We start from the raw sequence: 19,072 nt of genomic DNA on the forward strand, positions 1-19,072 counted from the left end.
CAAACTAGAGAGCTAGCGACCTCAACGGTAGCCTTCAAGTTATTTCCTTTAAACTTAAAAAAAGCCAAAAACGTACCACTTCCACACGGATAGGGAGGATAACTATTAACAGTTATTTAACCTTTAACATGAACATTAATCAAACGTAATAATTTTTTCTGGGTACATGATACCATACAGCATCCGTATCAAACTTGCGCGGGCCGCACTAACATTAAACTCCACATTTGGCCCGCGGGCCGCGTGTTTGAGACCCCTGCATTAAGCTATTCACTTTTTTTGAACGGATAACTTTTTATAGATACGGTTCAGGCGTCTTACTGCTGAGTTAGTTTATTTGTCATTTTATTGCGTGAAGTTATGTGCTGTTTGATTTTATCTGTTTGTATATCTCTAGAATGCACTGAAAATAGGAGGGGAGCTAAATGTCATTTAGTCATAATTTATGTCGTATGTCATTTACAAAGTGATGTTTATGTGATCGACCCACACTACCTTCACGATGGACAACATAATGGGCACCCCTGGTGTAGCCATTTATGGACAAAAGAAGACAACATCACACTCTTTTTTATTAATTGAGTTCATTAATGAAAGCAAAGTAAAAGCAAAGCCATCTGATAAAGTAGAATAAAGATGGCAAAGGAGTAGCTCATCCTGGAGTTATAGTAATGTCTCATTATTGTCAAATGAAGCTAATCAATGAAGAGCCAATCATCAGGATGCAGAAGGAGGCTGATCCAGGACCAGGTTTAGTTGGTAGGAACCAGAATCCGTCCTGAAAGTTAAGAAGAAACACGTCCAGAATGTGACGCTCTGAAGAAGTTCTCCGGGAGCTCAAGTGCTACCTGAAGACTTCCTGCGATAGTATACGTAGCCTCCCAGGCACAAGACCAGCCCCAGAACCAGTCCTGATGCCCCAATGGCCAACTGATTGGTCTCTGACTTGGGGCGTGACGGATCTTTGTGGAAAGAGTCAGACAAGTCAGTGAGGAAGACAACAGGTGACGGACAAGAACATGTGTTACCCCAGTCGGTGTGCAGCGGTTCCTGGAGACTGGCGTGTTCCACCATGCAGGAAATCTTCTCTCCGGACCTTTTAGAACAAAAACGTTGCTGACGATATCTCGTTGCTTTGATGATCCGCCTGAACGGGTCTGGAGCCGGACTCACCCGGGATTGTAGACCAGTTGAGAGTGGACTTGGTAGTACCAATCCCCATCAGCCATCTCGTGTGTGGAGGTGACATCCGACGTGACTTCCTGTCCGTCTCTCAGCCAGGTGACCCGGATTAGCTTGGGGTAGAAGTCGTAGACGCTGCACACCAACATGGCGGTGTGTTGGCCACCAGAAGGCCACTCTAAGTGGAGTCTGACGGAAGGTTTGACTGGAACACAAGGAGATAAAAAAAAAACAAACAAAAAAAACATCCTGTTTTTCTCATCCATGGTTGAACGTGTGCACTTTTTTCTTATGACCACCAGAGGCCGCTGTGAAGCGTTGTCGTGATGTCACGTGATCTCACCTGACTTGGTGAGCGCAGCCTGGTATTCATCGTCAATGTTGGGTTTACAGACCAACTCCTTTCGTCTTCTCACTTCTTCCATGCGGAGAGGATCTGCGTTCCATCTGGCGGCGTTTTTAACACCAAACTCGGTGTAGCCAACAAACTTCCCCAAAGTGCTGCTGAAGCGGATTATTTCCAATTTGTTGTAATAGTAAGATAAGATGTACTCTATGTCCTTCAGCTCAGTCGAGTTAAATACACAGCGCGACTCAAAATAGAGCAGGAAGCCGTCTGAAAACACAAATAATAACTTATTTAATCTTTATTTATTTATTTTGTACCTTGTAGATTTCACTCACATAGTTTGTGTGTGTGTGTGTATATGTGTAGATATCGTAAGGACACTTACTTAAGTACTGCAAGTACCAGTGAAAAGTTTGGACGCACTTTCTCGTAGTATTGAAAGGGAAAGATTGTACCGAACGTGGTAGTATATTTATATTTGAAGAGGGTAATATGTAAAGTTCTATATACACAAACACACACAGTATAACTCCAACTATAACTTACGTACAAATACCTGCTGTGTAGAGGGTGAGGCAGAGGAGGAAGAAGCTCTGAAGTGAAGAAGCCATGTTCTTCCAGTCCCTCAAAAAAAGTGAACTGAAGAGGAAAAATGTCTCTTAACAAATAGATGGCAGCTGATCACATGACCTGCATCACTTGTTGCCAGGCAGACAAGTTTGGTAAATTGAACAGAAGTGAGCCACTAGTCATAATCATCTGGATCCAGGAAAAAGGTGTGTGTATATATTCTTAATAAGGGTGCCAGGTTCAGACAAAAAGTCCAAATAATTCAACTGTACACGACGATTATTTTAACATGACACCTCGTTATAATAACAACTCAAAAAGATGTAAGACAGTTAAAAGATGATCATATGAACTACAACCCAGCATGCAAGGGAATGCGGACATTGAAAGAATGATGAAGAGGCGGTCGATCAACAATCACTTTATTATAACAAACAACAATCGGAATGTAGAAATTGAATGCACAAATGAATAGACACACAAAAAAACAGTAGTCTGATGTTAAAAAATGTGTTTGTAGGTTGGGGGTAATGTCGGTGTTCAGCCCACAACCTAAAGTGTGAGACAATTTAAAACATTCTGGGAGTGGACTTAAGTTCCACTCACACTCCCCGGTGCACTTTGACCTGTGTTGATACTGATCATTCATGTTTAAACCCCTTTACTTGTCCTATTACGTCTGTTCTTTTTTACTGCAATTTCTACAACTTTATGGAATTATTTCCTGTCTTTTTGAGTGGTTATTGTGGGGCCGCACCGTGGAAGAGTGGTTAGCATGTAGGACTGTGGTTTCCTCCCACATTCCAAAAACATGCTAGGTTAATTGGCGACTCCAAATCGTCCATAGGTATGAATGTGAGTGTGAATGGTTGTTTGTGTATACATGCCCTGTGATTGGCTGGCCACCAGTCGCCCAAAAACAGCACAGATAGGCTCCAGAATACCTCCGCAACCATAGTGAAGTGGTATAGAAATGTGTTTTTGACTTTTGTATCATTTTGAGACTTTGTATTTTCTACTATGAATTGTGTTGGTTGTCATGGTAACCTGCAAGTAATTGTATGACTTGGCTATGAGTATCCATTTGAATGGATTCATGTTGGGCCCTATACTACGTCTTATGTTTGAACCCGAGGAAAAGAAGCCTTGGTATGGATCAGCATGCTCACATAAGCTAAATGAGGCTAAAGCTAAGTACCTTGCTTTAGGTGTGAAGCAGGTCCAGGCACACCTTAACTTAGCATAGTAACTGTGTTAAACTTCCTGTCTTCATGATTGTCTTAATGTCCCACGTAGGTCCTCAATGCACCCCCCAAATGATCATATCGTGACATTTGAATTTGTCAGTATTGATTTATTGTCATTGAAAGATGAAAAAGCTGCTCTTTGCAGAGTTGTGTTTGAGAAGCCAGAATTTATTTGAGCAGTGTGTGATGACTGACATAAGTTCCAACCAATCAGCTGCATTGGTTCCCTTTGATAAGGAAGAATGTACCGGTGGCCACGCCAACAAGTCCAACAATCAGTCCAACTCCACAAAAAACAGCAGGTCCGATACCCGGCTGCTTGGCCTCAATCTCTGCAAACAGGAAGTAGTGGTTAACAGTGATTTTCACTTCAGTCGCTATCAGCCTGGTCACGTGACTCACCCCACATATCGCTTTGCAGCGCCTTAGTGGGCCTGTGCTCCACGATGCAGTTGTAAATGTCTCCCTTTTGGGGAGTGAACTCCAGTTGAGATGTCTGTTGAAAAGAACCGTCTTTGTTGGGAAACGGGGAGCTGGTGAGTCCCCCTGGGCTCACGCGCTCACCGTTCCTGGTCCAGCGCACTGTGACAGGTGCCGGATAGAACCCGGTCACATGACAGATAAGAGTGTTCTTCTCTCCGAGCACCACCTCATCTCTCGAGTAGACAAACAGAAGCGAGGGAGCCTCTGAACACACATATGCACAAGGTTAAAAGGTCAAAGCGGTCTTCAAGTGTCAAGTGGATCAGTTCCGTCACAGTACCAGACACTAGTGGCAGATCCTTCATTGCCTGTCGGCTGGTGTTCAGGTTTTGTTTGCAGACGTCCAGATTGACTTGAGCTCTCTCAAAAGATCCTTCTCTGAAAGGAATGTGTGCAATGAAGTCGGGCTGAGGTTCCACCGCTTTGTTGTTGGCGAAGTCAGCAAACCACAAGATCTCGCCATCCAGAGTGATAACATATTCACCATCCGCGTCAGAACAGCCGCACACATTCAATTCCTCATGGAGATCTGAGCAGAACCTCATCAGAACCAACTTGAAAGATTGTTTTTAAGCATCTCATGAAGGGCACTTACTGTCTGCTGAGACGCCACAGAGGAGCAAGAGGAGCAGCAGCGACGCCTTCATCTTCCTTGTTTTCAACTTCTGTTCTGACGCTTGGTTAGGCAGGACAAGGCAGAACAAGCAACAGCAGCAAACCGAGCTCAGCCAATCACAGTGCAGACAATTAGTGACATCACCAGTGACCAGGTAGAGCACTTTGAAAGTAGTTAACATTTTCAAAGCTTTTTAAAATGACAAATACAATGGCTATTGCTATTTATAATAACATACACATGGAGACAATTACGTGTATTTTTGTATTTCAGTATAAATAAATCAATATTTGCTTGACACCACCCGGCTGCCTGCATCCACATCGCAGTTCAATCGACCATCGAAGATGGGGGGGGTAACGACGATACAACGGCGATAAATTTAACATTTAACTGTATGTGTGCTGTGCACGTGCAGACAGGTGAGCTTTGGGGGCGGGGCCATCCTGGTCAAGAAGTCTCGCTTGTTACGACTCAACCTTTTCACCTCTGAAACAAAACCACCAAGAGCTGATTATGATCAATTGAACCTGCTGTGTGTGAGTCTGTGTGTGTGTGTGTGTGTGTGTGTGTGTGTGTGTGTGTGTGCGTATGCCACCTTCTGCTTTGGCCTCGTGTTGTCGGCTGCAGGTCAGAGCCAACGAGTCAACATTGCGCACGCACAACAACAGGAAACAGAGCAACCAATCGTCGGAGTCACACGCCTGCAAAAAAAAAAAAAAGAACCGATTGGTACGACCGACGAGGTATCGATCACCTTAAATGGATCTGAAGACGGCTGGCGTCGCTGACCGGACTCCGCCCACGGGGGTAGACTGTGATGTCGCCTCTGAGCTTGAGTGCTCTTTGAAGACCCTCCCACTGGGAATCGGCCAATCCGAGTAGCTGACGAACGTGCGTCCCTGAGAAGCGCACATGAGCCTCGCCTGTGCCGTCGTCAATCACCAACCTGACCATCATCATCATCATCATCATTATCACTTACAGGTGAGTTTTGATCACATGACACAAACTTACTTGGCTGTGCTGTCAAAGATGCTGCCTGAGGACGAGCGACACTGATTGCAAGCGGACTGAGAGAGAGAGAGAGAGCTATCCTTCCTTAAACTGAAGGTGTGTGTGTGTGTGTGTGTGTGTGTGTGTGTGCGCATGCATGCGTGTGTTTGTACCCGTCTGTACACACTCCCACACTGTGCACATTTCCACTGCAGCTGCAGGAACAGGAAACACACCACATGACCTTTGATCCTGGCCACCCTGCAGCTGTGTCGAGTCCACTGGCCCAGGTGCATGATGGGAACAGGTAGGCATCCCTCGGAACTGCTTGACAACAAAATCCCGGTTATGTTTGATGAGGAAGTGGACGAGTGACGTGTCCTTCTCGTTTACCTTTTGTCTTGCACGTGCATGACCGTCACACAGCTGACGGGTAGATTACTGCAGTAAACACTTCCTGTCCTGAAACACACACATGTAAACACACAGGTCACATGACTACACACACACACACACACACGAGGTGGTCCAACTGTGGTTGGGGTCTAACCTGGAGAGTCTCCTGTGGAAAGCAGAGAGCATCAGTGTGTTGCCTGGCAACAGGCCAGGTGGGTAGGTGTTGTGCTTCAACTTCAGGTAGACGTTGATGCTCCTCCCATTTTGGTCACACACAGTGAGACGCAACCCTGAACACACAGCACGCGAACTGCGTTGTTTAATGTGTGTGTGTGTGTGTGTGTGTGTGTGTGTGTGTGTGCGGGGGAAAGAGACCTACCGATGTGAGTGTGTCCAGTGTCGCTCGTCCTGTCGTCCATATTGATCCGCTCAGAGACAATACCGTGAAAACACACCACATCTTCGCAACTAAACACACACACACACACACAGGGGACTGTTGTTGTAGTATTGATCAGTCAGGGATCAAACGTGTTATCAACGTTGAGTCCACCTGTTGTCCAGTACTTGAGACACGGATGACACGGTGGACGAAACACTCTTGAGGACACAAAAGGACACATCAGTCTCACAAAGTGAAACAAAGCAAAATTCCAACATGGGACATCGTTTACCTGCCCGTAGGTGGGCACAGGGAGTGGGTGTGTCAGTGTGTGAAACCTCCAATCAGATTGGACCTTGACAATGACGTCGTGGCTCTGCCCGGAGACAGCACGGCCAGACAAGACACCGCGATCCTGATGGAAACGTGACAATGAGCAACAGGGTATCTATCACACAGCAACGTGCCCGTGTCATCACGTACCCGCGTGTTGGGCACCACCAGTCTGTAGAAACATTCCGGCTGGAGGATAGGAAACCAGCGAGCTGATGCACCTGAACACACCACAGTCACCTGTGCACGCATAAACACAAGCGCATCATGGGAGCTCACAGACGGTGTTTTGGTATTTTGTACAGGACACGTTGTTGCTGACACGGCCACTGGGGGGGGGGGGCATCCAGTGGCTCACCTTGTTCTCCTTGTCCGCCTCACACTCTCTCATCGGCCTGTTCTTTGGGTCCCGCCCCCAGATCACCACTGGACCAACCACAGTGGTTTTGGCAGAGAAGGAAGCTGTCAGTCCAGCCTCCTCTTCCTCCTCTTCTCCGGTCTTCATCCAAGTGACGCCGGTCTTCTGCTCCAGCCTGAGGACCACCGAGACGCAGTGGTAGGTGGCCGTCGTGGTGCTGGAGGAAGAGGACTGGGGGGCTTCTGGGTACTCGTCCTCTCTTCTCTTCTTTGCCACCACAAATTCAAGTTGCTTCTCCTCTTCATCTTCTGACGGCACCCCTTTTGGGGACAGGTGCGTTACCATGGCAACAGATGGACTCAGAATGTGGAGACAATCCTGAGAGAACTGGAGGTACACCCTGTTGCACGCACATATAGTCAGGAATTATTCAAATAGGGATTATGTGTGTGTGTGTGTGTGTGTGTGTGTGTACCTGCAGTGTTTGTGTGTGATGAACTTGTCCTGATCCAAGTGATGGTAGGAGGGAAAATCTGATTGAAGGAATCGTTCTGTTACCATGGTGAACTGCTGGACACACACTAGACAACCTGGATGCACACACACACACACACACACACACAGTTGTGGATATTATGTAGGTTGTTGTCAGTTTGGAACCTCCGACCCTCCCGTGTTCCGACCTATCCATGCGGTATTGAACACTGCCCTTTGACCTCCCCCTTCTTCCTGGGTGGTTTCTGTGATGACACAGGCGACAACCCCCGTGCTATCTCTCAGCTGCAGTGCGTGTTGCGACGTGCGAGATGGAAGCTCCAACATGCCCACCAGCAGAAGGGGGCGCTCTCTGTGGGGGTGACATCTTCTTATTGACATACAGTCGTGTGACAATGAGACGTCAAAGTTCACCTGAGCGTCTTTCCAGGCTTGTTCCTGGAATCAGAGGACAATGATCTACTGGACCAGGCTAGAGCCGTGTTCATCTCGACTCTTGTCAGTCCACCTCCAGCGGCTGGCAGCAGAGAGCTGAGAGACAAGGAAGCCCAGCAGTCCTCCTGGAGAGACTGGCAGAGCTCTGATAGGCCGACGTACTGATGCGGTGCCAAGTCAGCAGCATACTGGAGGGATACAGAAGACACATTAGGACACGGAGATGTTAGAAGATGCATGTGCAGTCTCGTGAGAAGACAACAAGGAAGTTGAGAAGACAGGCAGGAAGCGCAGGGATGTGGGAAGACACCTAGGACGTAAAAAAAGACGTGAGAAGACACGTGTGAAACTCAGGGAGGTGAGAAGATACGTACAACTCACAGATGAGGGAAAACATGGAGGTCACAAAGGCACAAGTAGGACAAGCAGCGATGAACGCTTACAAATCAGACATGCAGAGGCGTGACTAGACATGTTAGACATGCAGGGATGTGAGAAGCAGTCACAGGAAGAGACATGAGGAAGGTCACACAGGGATGTAAGCCGACACCTAGGATACGAAAAGATGGGAGAAGACGCTGAGGGACATGAGAAGGCACGTCGGACACAAAGTGATACAAGATGCAGGATGAAAGATAATATCTGTACCTGCATCAGCAAACAAGAATGAGGCTCGTCCAGCATCTCGGCGTAAATGTCCCGTCTTGGTCGTCGCTCTTGTCCCAACACAATCTCCATCAGTTTCCATGACAACACACACACACACTGCGTCGCCGGGCTGGGAAAGAGACTAACACACACAAACGCAGAAGTTAGCGAGTACAGGTGTACGCACCCGCTGCATCTCTGTGACACACGCCATACCTACGTCTCAGCTGGCCACTCAAGTGGCACGCCCACAGGTACTGGGAGACACCCGCGTTCCGCTCCACCAGTAACCGTGACAACACGCCATCACCAGGGCAGCTACAGTCGGGGGCTGAGCCGAGCACCCTGCTGAAGTTTGTCACCGTCAAAGTGGAGCGCAGACAAGTGCAAAGCATGCTGGGAGGAAAATCAGGACAGGGCCGGTACAGGAAGTGAACGTGATGGAGCTGAATGGGAGGTGGGGGAACAGGTAAGCAATGATTTAGCAGCATAGCAACAACTAACTGAGTAACGATATCACGTTGAATAATAATTGATGACATTTATTTAGCGCTTTTAAGGACGCTGATAAGACACTTAAGACGAGTGTGGGGTTAGAAAAAGGATCTCACCTGCACTGTGTCTCCCACTCGCAGCTTCCTCCTTAGTGTAGGCTGATAGGCCAGACACAGACCCATCATCCTGTCCAATATGTACAGACCCGCCCCCTCACTCACCACCTCAGTCACTGTGCCCTACCACATTATGATGAAGTATATGAACAGGTGATATTTACATAAAATATTTTTTTTTACCTGGTAACTGATGACTCTGGACTGTTTGATCCTGACCACTGATTGGACCGGGCATGTCTCAGGTTGTTCCTCTTCCGGGTGAGTCATCGTCAGTGAGGGGGGTGCGGCTTGTGGTGTGTCCTCTGCTGGGGTGGGTGTGTGTGGCTGATGGTGTGTCTTGTGTATTTGAGAGTTTTCAGTCACACACAGGATGCTTCCTTTCCAGGCTCGCAGGAAACACACACGTAGCGCTGTCACACACACACACGCCCCGACAGACACACAGTGTATCCACCACAGCCTGCTCCTGTCCTGCATAGACACAGACACATCATCATCATGTCATCTCCACCGTTCAAAACACAACGACAACAGGCAGTGTGTGTTTGTGCGTACCTTCACCAGTACAGGTATTGTGTGTGTGTTATCTGTCAGGATGAAGCAGAAGAAGGAAGTTCCTGCTACAACCAGCAGAGGGCAGACAAAAGCTACCTGGCCGCAAACAGACAAACGCTGTCCTCGGACCCTGACAAACAAATGAAGGTCAAACGGCAAAAAGAAGAATAGGATTCTTGTCTCACAGGTCAGATGACACACCTTTTGTGTACTAAGGCTGCAGCTTCTGTGACACTGACTGCTATTTTAGGTTCCGCCTTTGCGCCGGGGACAGTCGCCAATCCATGCGCAAGACCAGGACACAGCAGAACAGGAGATCCAATCAGCTCCACGTAGCCTTGAGCCTCTTGCTGATTTTGCTTTGAAACATTCTGGGGGATGTAGTGCCAGTGAGGCAGGAAGACAAGACAATCCAACCACAGAGGTGACGGCGACAAAACCTAGAGAGACACATTTTGGAACATTTTAGACTTAAATTCTCATTTAACTCTCAGGGGTGTAGCATGATGATCCATCCACTTTTCAAGTACAGCTTTATGATCAATAATGATCACTATGAACACAACATTTGTTGTGTATATAGTTAGGAAACTGTAACTTGAGGCCTACGCCTGGCTTTGAAGGTAAAACGCCATTATAACATAATAATAACAATTTCACTACATTTAACTTTAACTCTAAAAACTACCTTGGACTCAAAAGGTTTACAGTAAGCCATCTGTGTCTACTAACTCACCTCACACCTGACGCTCCCACTGGCGTCCATCAGCCTCAAGTCGCCGTTGTCACGATGCGTCAGACGGCCAATCAGCAACAGGTTGGCCCTTGGAAGAGTCTGCTGACCCGGCAGAGATAGCTCCACCTCCTTGGCCAACATCTGCTGCTGATTGGTGCTCCACGACAGGTTACTGACACAGGCCAGGCGCTGGTGGGAGAGAAGCTCGGAGACACACACCAACCTGGCAATTTAGGTCAGAGTTCAGCAAAGTGTCATGACTTCAGTGCACAAGATGAGGAGTCATACCTGTAGCTGACAGGTAACGTGCGTGTGGAGGACATGATCTTTTCTATTCTCTTTAGCAGACACACACTCAGTTCAGATGCACACTGATGGGCTGCAAGTCACAAGAAATGAGCATCACGTGACACAGCAGTTTAGAAGGTGGGTAGGGGGGGGGGGGGCTTCATTCAATTGACTCACCTGTCCGACAGCAGGAGTCGGTGCCACCGGAGCCACAGACTACAGGACATACATGATCTTTGATGAAATTAAATATTGCTTCCAGCCATTTGACTTCCTGCGTACATTTAACAAAAACTGTTATTATTGTTCTGAACCACCAAAGTGAACCGTTTGTGTTTACAACAGCAAAACAAGTACCGTTTTATGTACACTATGGTAACTTTAGCTTAACGTGTACACACACTTAGCACACACTAGCACGAAATACACAACATATGTACTTTGAGTCCATATATTGATAATACTGACAGCTTCACTGTGCGGATTAAACTGGTCCCGAAACAGCTGCAGGGGGTCCACGTCCATAACAATGAAATTTGGATTTCTGTTGGTCCAAGACAAAATCGCCGCGGTATACACTAAAAACTTCCTGTTTGACTACGGCGTCCGCTGAGGCTCAAACCTGACACATATACTGTAAGTAGTTGAGGCGGTTGACACTGCATAGCAATCCGATACAATTAAATTCAGGGCCAGTGTTGCCGATAACTATGCGGATACTGATACTTTTTTCTATATAATTAACGATGTAGTACTATATGAGTACTATATAATTTCCACATATTTTCGAGATCTTTGAAATTTCTTTTATTTTGCCATTATCTCTTATGATTACACAAAGACTAAAACACAGGACAAAGTAAACAAATAAGTAAACAAAAATATTTTTAAAAATAGTTTTTTTTTAAATCAACAAGCTTATTTGTGAACAATTTAACAACGTATAACAGAATAGAATAGGCGTTATTGTCAGGTACTTTGTGGCAAATTATTTATAAAATGCAAAAACAGTTGCAGGAACCTAGGTTGAGAATTAAAACCACTTAAGGGAATAAACAAAACTTTAGAAAATAAACACACATATACAAAGGGTAAAAATACAATACAATATATATAGACAAAAATAGTGCAAATATGGCTATGAAGCGAGTACAATCTCTATATTTGTGTAAATGTATGATGAAAAAAAATAAATGCAGTGGAGCTTTATTTAGGGGTGTGTGGTTGTGTGTTTGCAGTCCTTACGGCCCAGGGGAAGAAAATGTTAGTTTGCTTGTGTACTTTCAGTGAAGCGCCTTCAGGTCAAAGAAATTGTGGGCGGGGTGTTAGGGTTCAACTGTGATGACCTTTGTTTTCCTCCTGCAGAAGTATTTGGATCAGTTGACCAGGCAGAGCACAGAGCTGTGCTCTGAGCTGTGAAGCCAGCGTACCACTCACTGTATGTGAGCATGCTCTTCATGCAGCAGCGATAAGATTAGACTATGTAACAATATCACCAAAAGTAATACAATTATTCCATTTTATTACCACTGGTGGAGCATGGTGACCACACCACTGGGCATGTATACATACATGTGTGTGTCCACAGTGCGACCCTGGCTCATTTTCGGTGAGCATGTACAAAAAGGATGAAAGTGACCCCTGTAGCCTTTAATTTTTCTGTATGCAGCCTGGAATTTTTTTTCCTGGAATTTTTTTTAAATTATGTCCCTACATTCATATTGACATTGTCCTTGTTTGTTATACAGTATGAAAATGTTGTCTGGCATGATATTATTATTTAGTTATTAATTGTCATTATACTGATTATAACCCCACAAGGGTGTGGAGCTTAGACTTGCAGACTAGCATCTCCCCAACTACTACTGCTACTAGTACTACTGCTACTACTACTACTACAATTACTCATATGTGAAGAAAAAGTGCCAAATATGATCAGGGAGTGGTAAAGAGACAAACTCAAATATGAAATTAATTCAGGACAATTGTAATGAGAGGTCTAAAATGAAAACGCTTTTTTTTAGACAAAATACATGTACAGCAATGATTTATTGTTCTACTTTATGTTTTTATCTTTTTCACATTGGGTTGTCGTTAAATTGAAAACGGGCAATGCATGAAAACGCCTAGTGTATATTTCTAAAATGAAGTCAAGATATAAATCTCCATAAACAAATATTTCTATCGACGCCATTTTATACATCAATGTAACGTGATTACATCTTCGGCCCACTGTCCTTAGACCCTCCTTTACTCCTCACCCTGTGGTCCAATGTTTTGACGTACAGCCAATGTTACCAATCACACAAGAATATAAATTCTCCCTGCCTCGTTGAAACAATAATTCCTGCCCCGTGTCGACGACTGGCTGTGTCGTTAGCGAATCAAATAAGACTATTTGCTGAAGCCACGCCCCGTGTGACCGCCCCTCTTCTGCCTTCTGGTTTGGAATAAACTACGGGGGCGTGGTCTGGGGGCGGTACTGGTCCTCAGCTCGACCCAGTTTGAAAGTGAACCGACGGTCCAGTCTCTGCTTCAGCCACCAGACAACAACAATAAACCGCGAGTGGTCAAAAGCAGAAGCCCGATCCCAAGTGTGCTTCAGCCTGTCGCCGGCCCTCCTGACGAGTGAGTACAGCCGGCTATCTTGTACGGGACGCGGGTTAGAAAGCTGGGCACATCGCTCCTGTCCTGACCCTCCAGCTCATGAATGGGGCGTCCGAAAAGAAGACAAAATGCACCGTGTAGGTCTTAGTGTGCCTTTGCTTGTCATCTTACGTCCTGCCTGCTGATGACTCTTCAAGTATTGTTGTAGTGACCAAGAAACGCCCATTTTGAAGAGTGGATGCCAGCAAATAGCCTGCGCCGCCCATACAACTCCTCAATCTCCGGACCATAGCCACATCCCGTCCTTGAAAATGCGCAGCTGTATTACTGCGGGCCACATTTCCATTGCAAACGCGCCAATTTGGCGCAGCAATATATAAAGACGCAATGGTGCGTCGGCTAATGTTATGTTTTCCTGCGCCTTTGTGCTCCGAACGTCTGTTGTGACGTCGCGGAGGGGGATGGGAGGCTCGCTCTGCAGAGGGCGGGAAGCAAATGGTGGTTCATTGTTCTGGCTGCAGCTAGCCACGTTCAGCTAACCATTGCTATCAGTCAACTCCGTCCACGACGCAGCTTCTCCTCCTCCAATGCTGAGGCTGAGCCAGCGGCAGGCCGACCGCAGTTCCCCCTTTCCCGCGGCAAGTCCCGGGTCGAGAGGGTGCAGGCGGGCCCGTTATGCCTCTGAGAGAAAATGGACTCTATCGGTTCTTTGTTACTGGCCCTGCTCGCTGGATGGGCCGTCATTTGGCCCTCAGTGAAGTGATAACCTGAACGCGTACCTCCATGACAATTGATTTCTTTTTACCATGAAAACCAACTTCACATGCAGGTTCACTTTGTACTTTTTCTGCAATAAAAATTATATATAACCATAATATATTTTACACTTTATCATTTATATTGCAAAAAACACTCATGTTTTTTTTTCATCTTCAACCTCTCTCATATGTTATATGTATATGTTTGTTAGGGTGTGTTCACGCTTGTCATTTTTGGTCTGGTTAAAATGAACCGTAGTCCAGTTATTCTGCTAGTTATTTTTGGTTAAGTGTCCAGGACTGGATCAATCAGCCGGACGTTCTTGTCCTGAGTGAGGCAAGTGTTTGATGCCACCAAATGAACCAGGCAATGCATAGCGACATACAACAGAAAATCATCAAAAAATACGATTTAGTTGTAATCCCGATTTAGTTGTAAATGCAGTAGTTAAACATACATAGCTGTTTTTACCAAATGGATTATTTTATTACAAACATTGGGAACCATGTCTTTATGCAAAGTCCTCCAAGTGTATGTGACCCCGGCAGACGTCATGGTGTTTTAGCCGCATGACATCATCAGACAATATAGACATCACATTCGCAGTCCAATCGAGACGTGACTTCATGCATATAATTTGCAGAACGATATTTGGTCTACAGACAAAAAAAATCCAAGCGTGATCACTTATCAGACCGCTTTCAATTGACCGCCGTGTATCTGATCCATATTTTTGGTGCAGACCAGCCACCAGACTACCGGTGAAAACGCACCCTCAGAGTGTGTTGTCGTCCCAGCAGGCTGCCACAATGATGCGAAAAGATGTGAACAAGCCCAAGGGAAAGACGTCGGCATACGCCTTCTTTGTGCAGACGTGTCGAGAGGAGCACCGCAAGAAGAACCCAGAGCAGTCTGTCAACTTTGCAGAGTTCTCCAAGAAGTGTTCAGAGAGATGGAAGGTGCGATGAAGCTGTCAAATGTGGTGGCGGGGGAGGAAAAAAAACGGTTATTTCTCATACACCTGATCAAAAGTGTGATGATGTCACCTAAAGTGAAAGATTGTCTCTTTGGACAGGCTCTGTCTCCCAGTGATAAGAAGTGTTTCGAGGACATGGCCAAGGCTGACAAGGTGCGTTATAACCGGGAGATGAGAGACTACGTCCCGCCCAAAGGCTTTGGAAAGAGAGGCCGCAAGAGGAAAGACCCCAATGCGCCCAAAAGACCACCGTAAGGCCGCTTGCCCACTGGAGAACTGCAGACGCTGCGTCAACGCTCAGAGTCCAAACATGTCTGTCTCTGGCTCGTGTAGGTCTGCGTTCTTCGTCTTCTGCAGCGAGTACCGTCCCAGCGTGAAGCAGCAGTACCCGGGCCTCTCCATAGGAGACTGCGCCAAAAAACTGGGAGAGATGTGGAGCAAGCTGTCGCAGTCTGACAAGCAACCGTACGAAGAGAAGGCGCAGAAACTCAGAGAGAAATACGACCGGGTAAGACGTGCACACGCACACACACGAGTCGGGCAAGTGTGTCATGTGTCAACTTCCTGTTTCCCAGGACATGGTGGCGTATCGGGGTGGCGCCTCATATGGTAGGAACCCCGGTTCGTCTGCGCAGGGGGGTGAGGAAGAAGAGGAGGATGAAGGCGAGGATGACGAAGAAGAGGATGAAGATGATGAGTAGGGACACAGCTGTAGGGATACAGAGGTGTGTGTGCGTGTGTGCGCGTGCGTGTGCGTGTTTGAGGAGTAAGGTCAAATTTCAGATCTTTCACACAAACTTCTTTTTAGAGAAAAGACGTCTCCAAGCTGCTGATTGGCTTATAAAGTGGCAGGGGCGGAGCTTCACAGGAGGCGTGGTTACAGATAGACATACACACGGGAGCCAATCAGAGGCACTTGTGTTGTCCCCCTCAATGGACTGACACTGTCGTCCTCGTTGTCCTCATTTGTGTGTTTTTTTGAAATTTACTTGAGCTTCTTGCTCCTTGTGTTGTGCTTTAGAGGTCAAAGGTCACAGATCAGCCGGGCCATGTGACGTACACACACACACACACACACACTGTGGATAACTGATTGCTTGTGTGTGTAAGATGAGGTCATTGGATGTTACAAGTGTCTGAGGAGGATGACACTCTCTGTTGGTTACCCCCACCGGCCCCTCCCCCAGCCAAGCTTACCTGTGTGTTACCATGGAGACCTTGGACTCTTCATTGTCATGTTGTTTTTTAAAAATTTTTTGTTCACCGTCAATGTAGAAACGACTTTTATAATAAAACAAACGAGGAAAATGTATACACCCATCAGTTTTCTTTGACCTGACACCTGAGAATCAACGGATTGACCGTTCTTCTTCTGTAGTTGTACTAGCTCATGCTAAGCTACTTAACGCCATACTGTGTTGCAATGACTTGTAGGATGGGACTGGGACTACATGCTCCAGTCATCTTATGCTGCCGATTCCAATCCATTTGTCTAATTATGTATCAGGAATGCCGTACAAAGGGACACGTCAACAATTCCAAGGTCCCCATAACTGCAAGGGAGCCCAAAAAATAGGTAATTACTAATAAAATTAGTAATTAGGACAAAAGAACCCCCACCCACCACCACATTTTTTTTAGAATTATGTTTTTTCATGGGGTCCGGAATTCCTGAATTCCTAGTAGTTATAGGATAAGAAAACGGAAAAAAAATGGCCTTGATTTTGACAAAAATATTTTCGTTAAGAGGAAAGTATATCCCACTTAAAGGAGACGTTTTCTTTGAGGAGAATTTGGACGTCAGTACATTGGTGGAGGTCTTGCAGGACGTCTAGGCAGCACATGGGTGGGCTCCAAGTAACATGACATGATTTTGTTTTTCTTTTTATGCACCTATGCAGTGAAGGAAAGATGGTTTGTCATGGAAATTGGCCGATACTGATGGTGGCTAGCTTACATCTCCCTTATAGCACCATTAATATGTTGATGGTACAAAGGTGTCAAATTAGCAGTGGTGAAAACTAAACAGAAAAACTTCATTAGAATTTCCTTAGGATTCGTGTCTAAGGGCCTGTCCACACAGAAACAGTATGTTTTGACAATGGCTTCCACAGTGGGAACATCTGGCAACCAATAACAATGTATGTGTATATAACAAAACAGTGCATTACATTGTATTACATTCCCGTGTGAACATGACTATTCATTTCAAAAACAAACCCCTGTGCCTGTGTGGGCGGAGCCTTGATTCAATGCCTTTATAACAAATGCGTTCAACGGATGGGGTAGAGTGTTTCCTTGAGGTTACCTTCCAGAGCAGCACAACAGACTCCATTTCCATCACCGTGCATGCTGGGAAAACCTATTGGGAAAGGTGAGTATGTTTTGTTGCAATGTATACATTTCTTTCTCGCTAAAGTACAAACTTTGTCCCTTATTACTGTAACGATCAAAAATAGCCATTAAAATGTGAAAGAGCGATCATACATTTTCCTTTTTTTTTAATGCTGGAGCCTATCCCAGCTGACTTTGGACTCGAGGCGGGGTACACCCTGGACTGGAGTGCGATAATCAAACTAAATATATTGTTAAGTCAATATAAAATGCTCATAATGGCTCATAATTCTCACAGTCATCCGTAACTGTACTGACTTATCCACCTCAAGACTCATGCCAGAACCCACCTCTTCAAACTGGCTTTTAATGTTTAATACTTTCATTTTGTTATATGTTTAATTATCTGTTTTTAGCTGATTGATTTTCTGTCTTTATTGCTTTACTCTAATTTTTTAATTTAATGCTAATTCGAGTTTCTTGAAAAGTTCTTCTAAATGAAATGTATTGTTTTCATTCTAAACAGTTCTTTTTTACAGACACAGTTTCAACTGTATTATTGTTAGGGATGTCACATGACAAGATTTCTTGTAGGCATTAGATGATAATAAATGATAATAAATTCATGAGTTAATCACACAATAAATGAAAAGTTAGTAATTGTGGCAGCCATGATATATTGCCATGTACTTGCATGCCTTTTTTCCTCGTCTCCTGCCTCCAAACAGCCAGGAACAGAGTTCACTCTGTACATCGGATTCAGGATCTTGGCACACCAGCAGGGATTCGGGGGGGGGGGGGCTGGGAGGTTGGCACGACCCCGTATTGCTCTTCCCATCATCGTTGCAACCTCTGAATGCAACAAGTACATGGAGTGCAAGTCGTATGTCCTTCAAGTACTGGTGAGTAGGCCTATACTACTTCATGTTCAAATATTGTTTATTATCATGTGGGCCGCATTGCCATTTTTACTAAACTATATAGCTACTGATAAAAGCCCTGAGTTGAAATAGGTATCAAAATGATGTGGTTGCTATCCATGGTGCTGAACGCTTTGAATTTGTGTGGTTTTATTATTAGTGACTATGTAGCCTAATGTTTTTGTTGCTCTCTTGGTTTGTCATACTTCATGTCCGTTGATGATGGACTTCAAAATGACATAGTCGCTCTCTGGGGTGCTGAAGCTTGTAAGATCCACTGGTGCGGTCATGTGTATGTTGTAAAATGATGTTATCATAAGCTTGATAATGTCAGTTTAGGGCGGCACGGTGGTCTAGGGGTTAGCGCGCAGACCTCACAGCTAGGAGACCAGGGTTCAATCCCACCCTCGGGCATCTCTGTGTGGAGTTTGCATGTTCTCCCCGTGCATGTGTGGTACTCCGGTTTCCTCCCACATTCCAAAAACATGCTAGGTTAATTGGCGACTCCAAATTGTCCATAGGTATGAATGTGAGTGTGAATGGTTGTTTGTCTATATGTGCCCTGTGATTGGCTGGCGACCAGTCTAGGGTGTACCCCGCCTTATGCCCAAAGACAGCTGGGATAGGCTCCAGCACCCCCGCGACCCTCGTGAGGAAAAGCGGTAGAAAATGAATGAATGTCAGTTTAAAGGGCCCGGTCATTTGCCCCGCCCTTGGCCCGGCTCAGATGTGCTTCACTGGTGCCTTGGTGCATTTGAGGTTTTTCTTCCTTTGTCTCAGTGGGTGGAGGCAA

The 19,072-nt window shown here is 45.8% G+C and overlaps 4 protein-coding genes and 1 long non-coding RNA gene across 9 annotated transcripts; 2 read left to right on the forward strand and 3 right to left on the reverse strand.

Moving 5' to 3' along the window:
* Positions 1–549: 549 nt before the first annotated feature.
* Positions 550–2,261, reverse strand: LOC131125059 (H-2 class II histocompatibility antigen, E-S beta chain-like). Of its 3 annotated transcripts, XM_058066206.1 has the most exons (6): positions 2,088–2,207; positions 1,526–1,798; positions 1,174–1,387; positions 1,029–1,096; positions 849–962; positions 550–778 (listed from the first exon to the last, which is right to left on the reverse strand). In XM_058066206.1, exons 1-6 carry the CDS (start codon positions 2,140–2,142, stop codon positions 753–755), a joined length of 750 nt encoding a protein of 249 aa, XP_057922189.1. In that variant the 5' UTR covers positions 2,143–2,207; the 3' UTR covers positions 550–752. The 3 variants fall into 3 exon arrangements, with proteins under 3 accessions (XP_057922189.1, XP_057922186.1, XP_057922187.1); XM_058066203.1 differs by having other exon boundaries at positions 849–1,096; positions 2,088–2,257; XM_058066204.1 differs by having other exon boundaries at positions 550–1,096; positions 2,088–2,261.
* An 813-nt stretch (positions 2,262–3,074) lies between these two features.
* LOC131125058 (H-2 class II histocompatibility antigen, A-U alpha chain-like) lies at positions 3,075–4,633 on the reverse strand. Its single transcript, XM_058066202.1, has 4 exons — positions 4,427–4,633; positions 4,112–4,360; positions 3,751–4,035; positions 3,075–3,680 (listed from the first exon to the last, which is right to left on the reverse strand). Exons 1-4 carry the CDS (start codon positions 4,626–4,628, stop codon positions 3,559–3,561), a joined length of 858 nt encoding a protein of 285 aa, XP_057922185.1. The 5' UTR covers positions 4,629–4,633; the 3' UTR covers positions 3,075–3,558.
* A 155-nt stretch (positions 4,634–4,788) lies between these two features.
* On the reverse strand, positions 4,789–11,318 carry ctc1 (CTS telomere maintenance complex component 1). Its single transcript, XM_058066190.1, is given in 25 exon segments — positions 4,789–4,936; positions 5,046–5,151; positions 5,240–5,396; positions 5,465–5,520; positions 5,617–5,767; positions 5,837–5,905; positions 5,994–6,199; positions 6,202–6,307; positions 6,393–6,439; positions 6,514–6,636; positions 6,705–6,794; positions 6,913–7,312; positions 7,388–7,502; positions 7,596–7,759; positions 7,822–8,030; positions 8,491–8,632; positions 8,707–8,936; positions 9,102–9,224; positions 9,285–9,575; positions 9,660–9,789; positions 9,861–10,099; positions 10,396–10,618; positions 10,684–10,774; positions 10,861–10,957; positions 11,152–11,318. Coding segments are annotated over 25 exon segments (3,729 nt in total). The 5' UTR covers positions 11,209–11,318; the 3' UTR covers positions 4,789–4,829.
* On the forward strand, positions 6,908–10,816 carry LOC131125063 (uncharacterized). Its single transcript, XR_009128966.1, has 4 exons — positions 6,908–7,110; positions 7,246–7,305; positions 9,699–9,846; positions 9,910–10,816. It is a non-coding gene; the product is annotated as an uncharacterized LOC131125063 (long non-coding RNA).
* A 1,824-nt stretch (positions 11,319–13,142) lies between the features above and the next one.
* LOC131126335 (high mobility group protein B2-like) lies at positions 13,143–16,337 on the forward strand. 3 transcript variants are annotated; one of them, XM_058068761.1, is made up of 6 exons: positions 13,144–13,311; positions 14,850–15,008; positions 15,125–15,276; positions 15,359–15,533; positions 15,601–15,750; positions 15,834–16,337. In XM_058068761.1, the coding sequence occupies exons 2-5, from the start codon at positions 14,859–14,861 to the stop codon at positions 15,724–15,726; spliced, it is 603 nt and encodes a 200-aa protein (XP_057924744.1). In that variant the 5' UTR covers positions 13,144–13,311; positions 14,850–14,858; the 3' UTR covers positions 15,727–15,750; positions 15,834–16,337. The 3 variants fall into 3 exon arrangements, with proteins under 3 accessions (XP_057924743.1, XP_057924744.1, XP_057924742.1); XM_058068760.1 differs by having other exon boundaries at positions 13,143–13,311; positions 14,792–15,008; positions 15,601–16,337; XM_058068759.1 differs by having other exon boundaries at positions 15,601–16,337.
* The last annotated feature ends 2,735 nt before the right edge of the window (positions 16,338–19,072 follow it).

The sequence above is a fragment of the Doryrhamphus excisus genome, chromosome 3 (genome assembly GCF_030265055.1).
Source record: "Doryrhamphus excisus isolate RoL2022-K1 chromosome 3, RoL_Dexc_1.0, whole genome shotgun sequence".
In the NCBI taxonomy this organism is placed as follows: Eukaryota; Metazoa; Chordata; class Actinopteri; order Syngnathiformes; family Syngnathidae; genus Doryrhamphus; species Doryrhamphus excisus.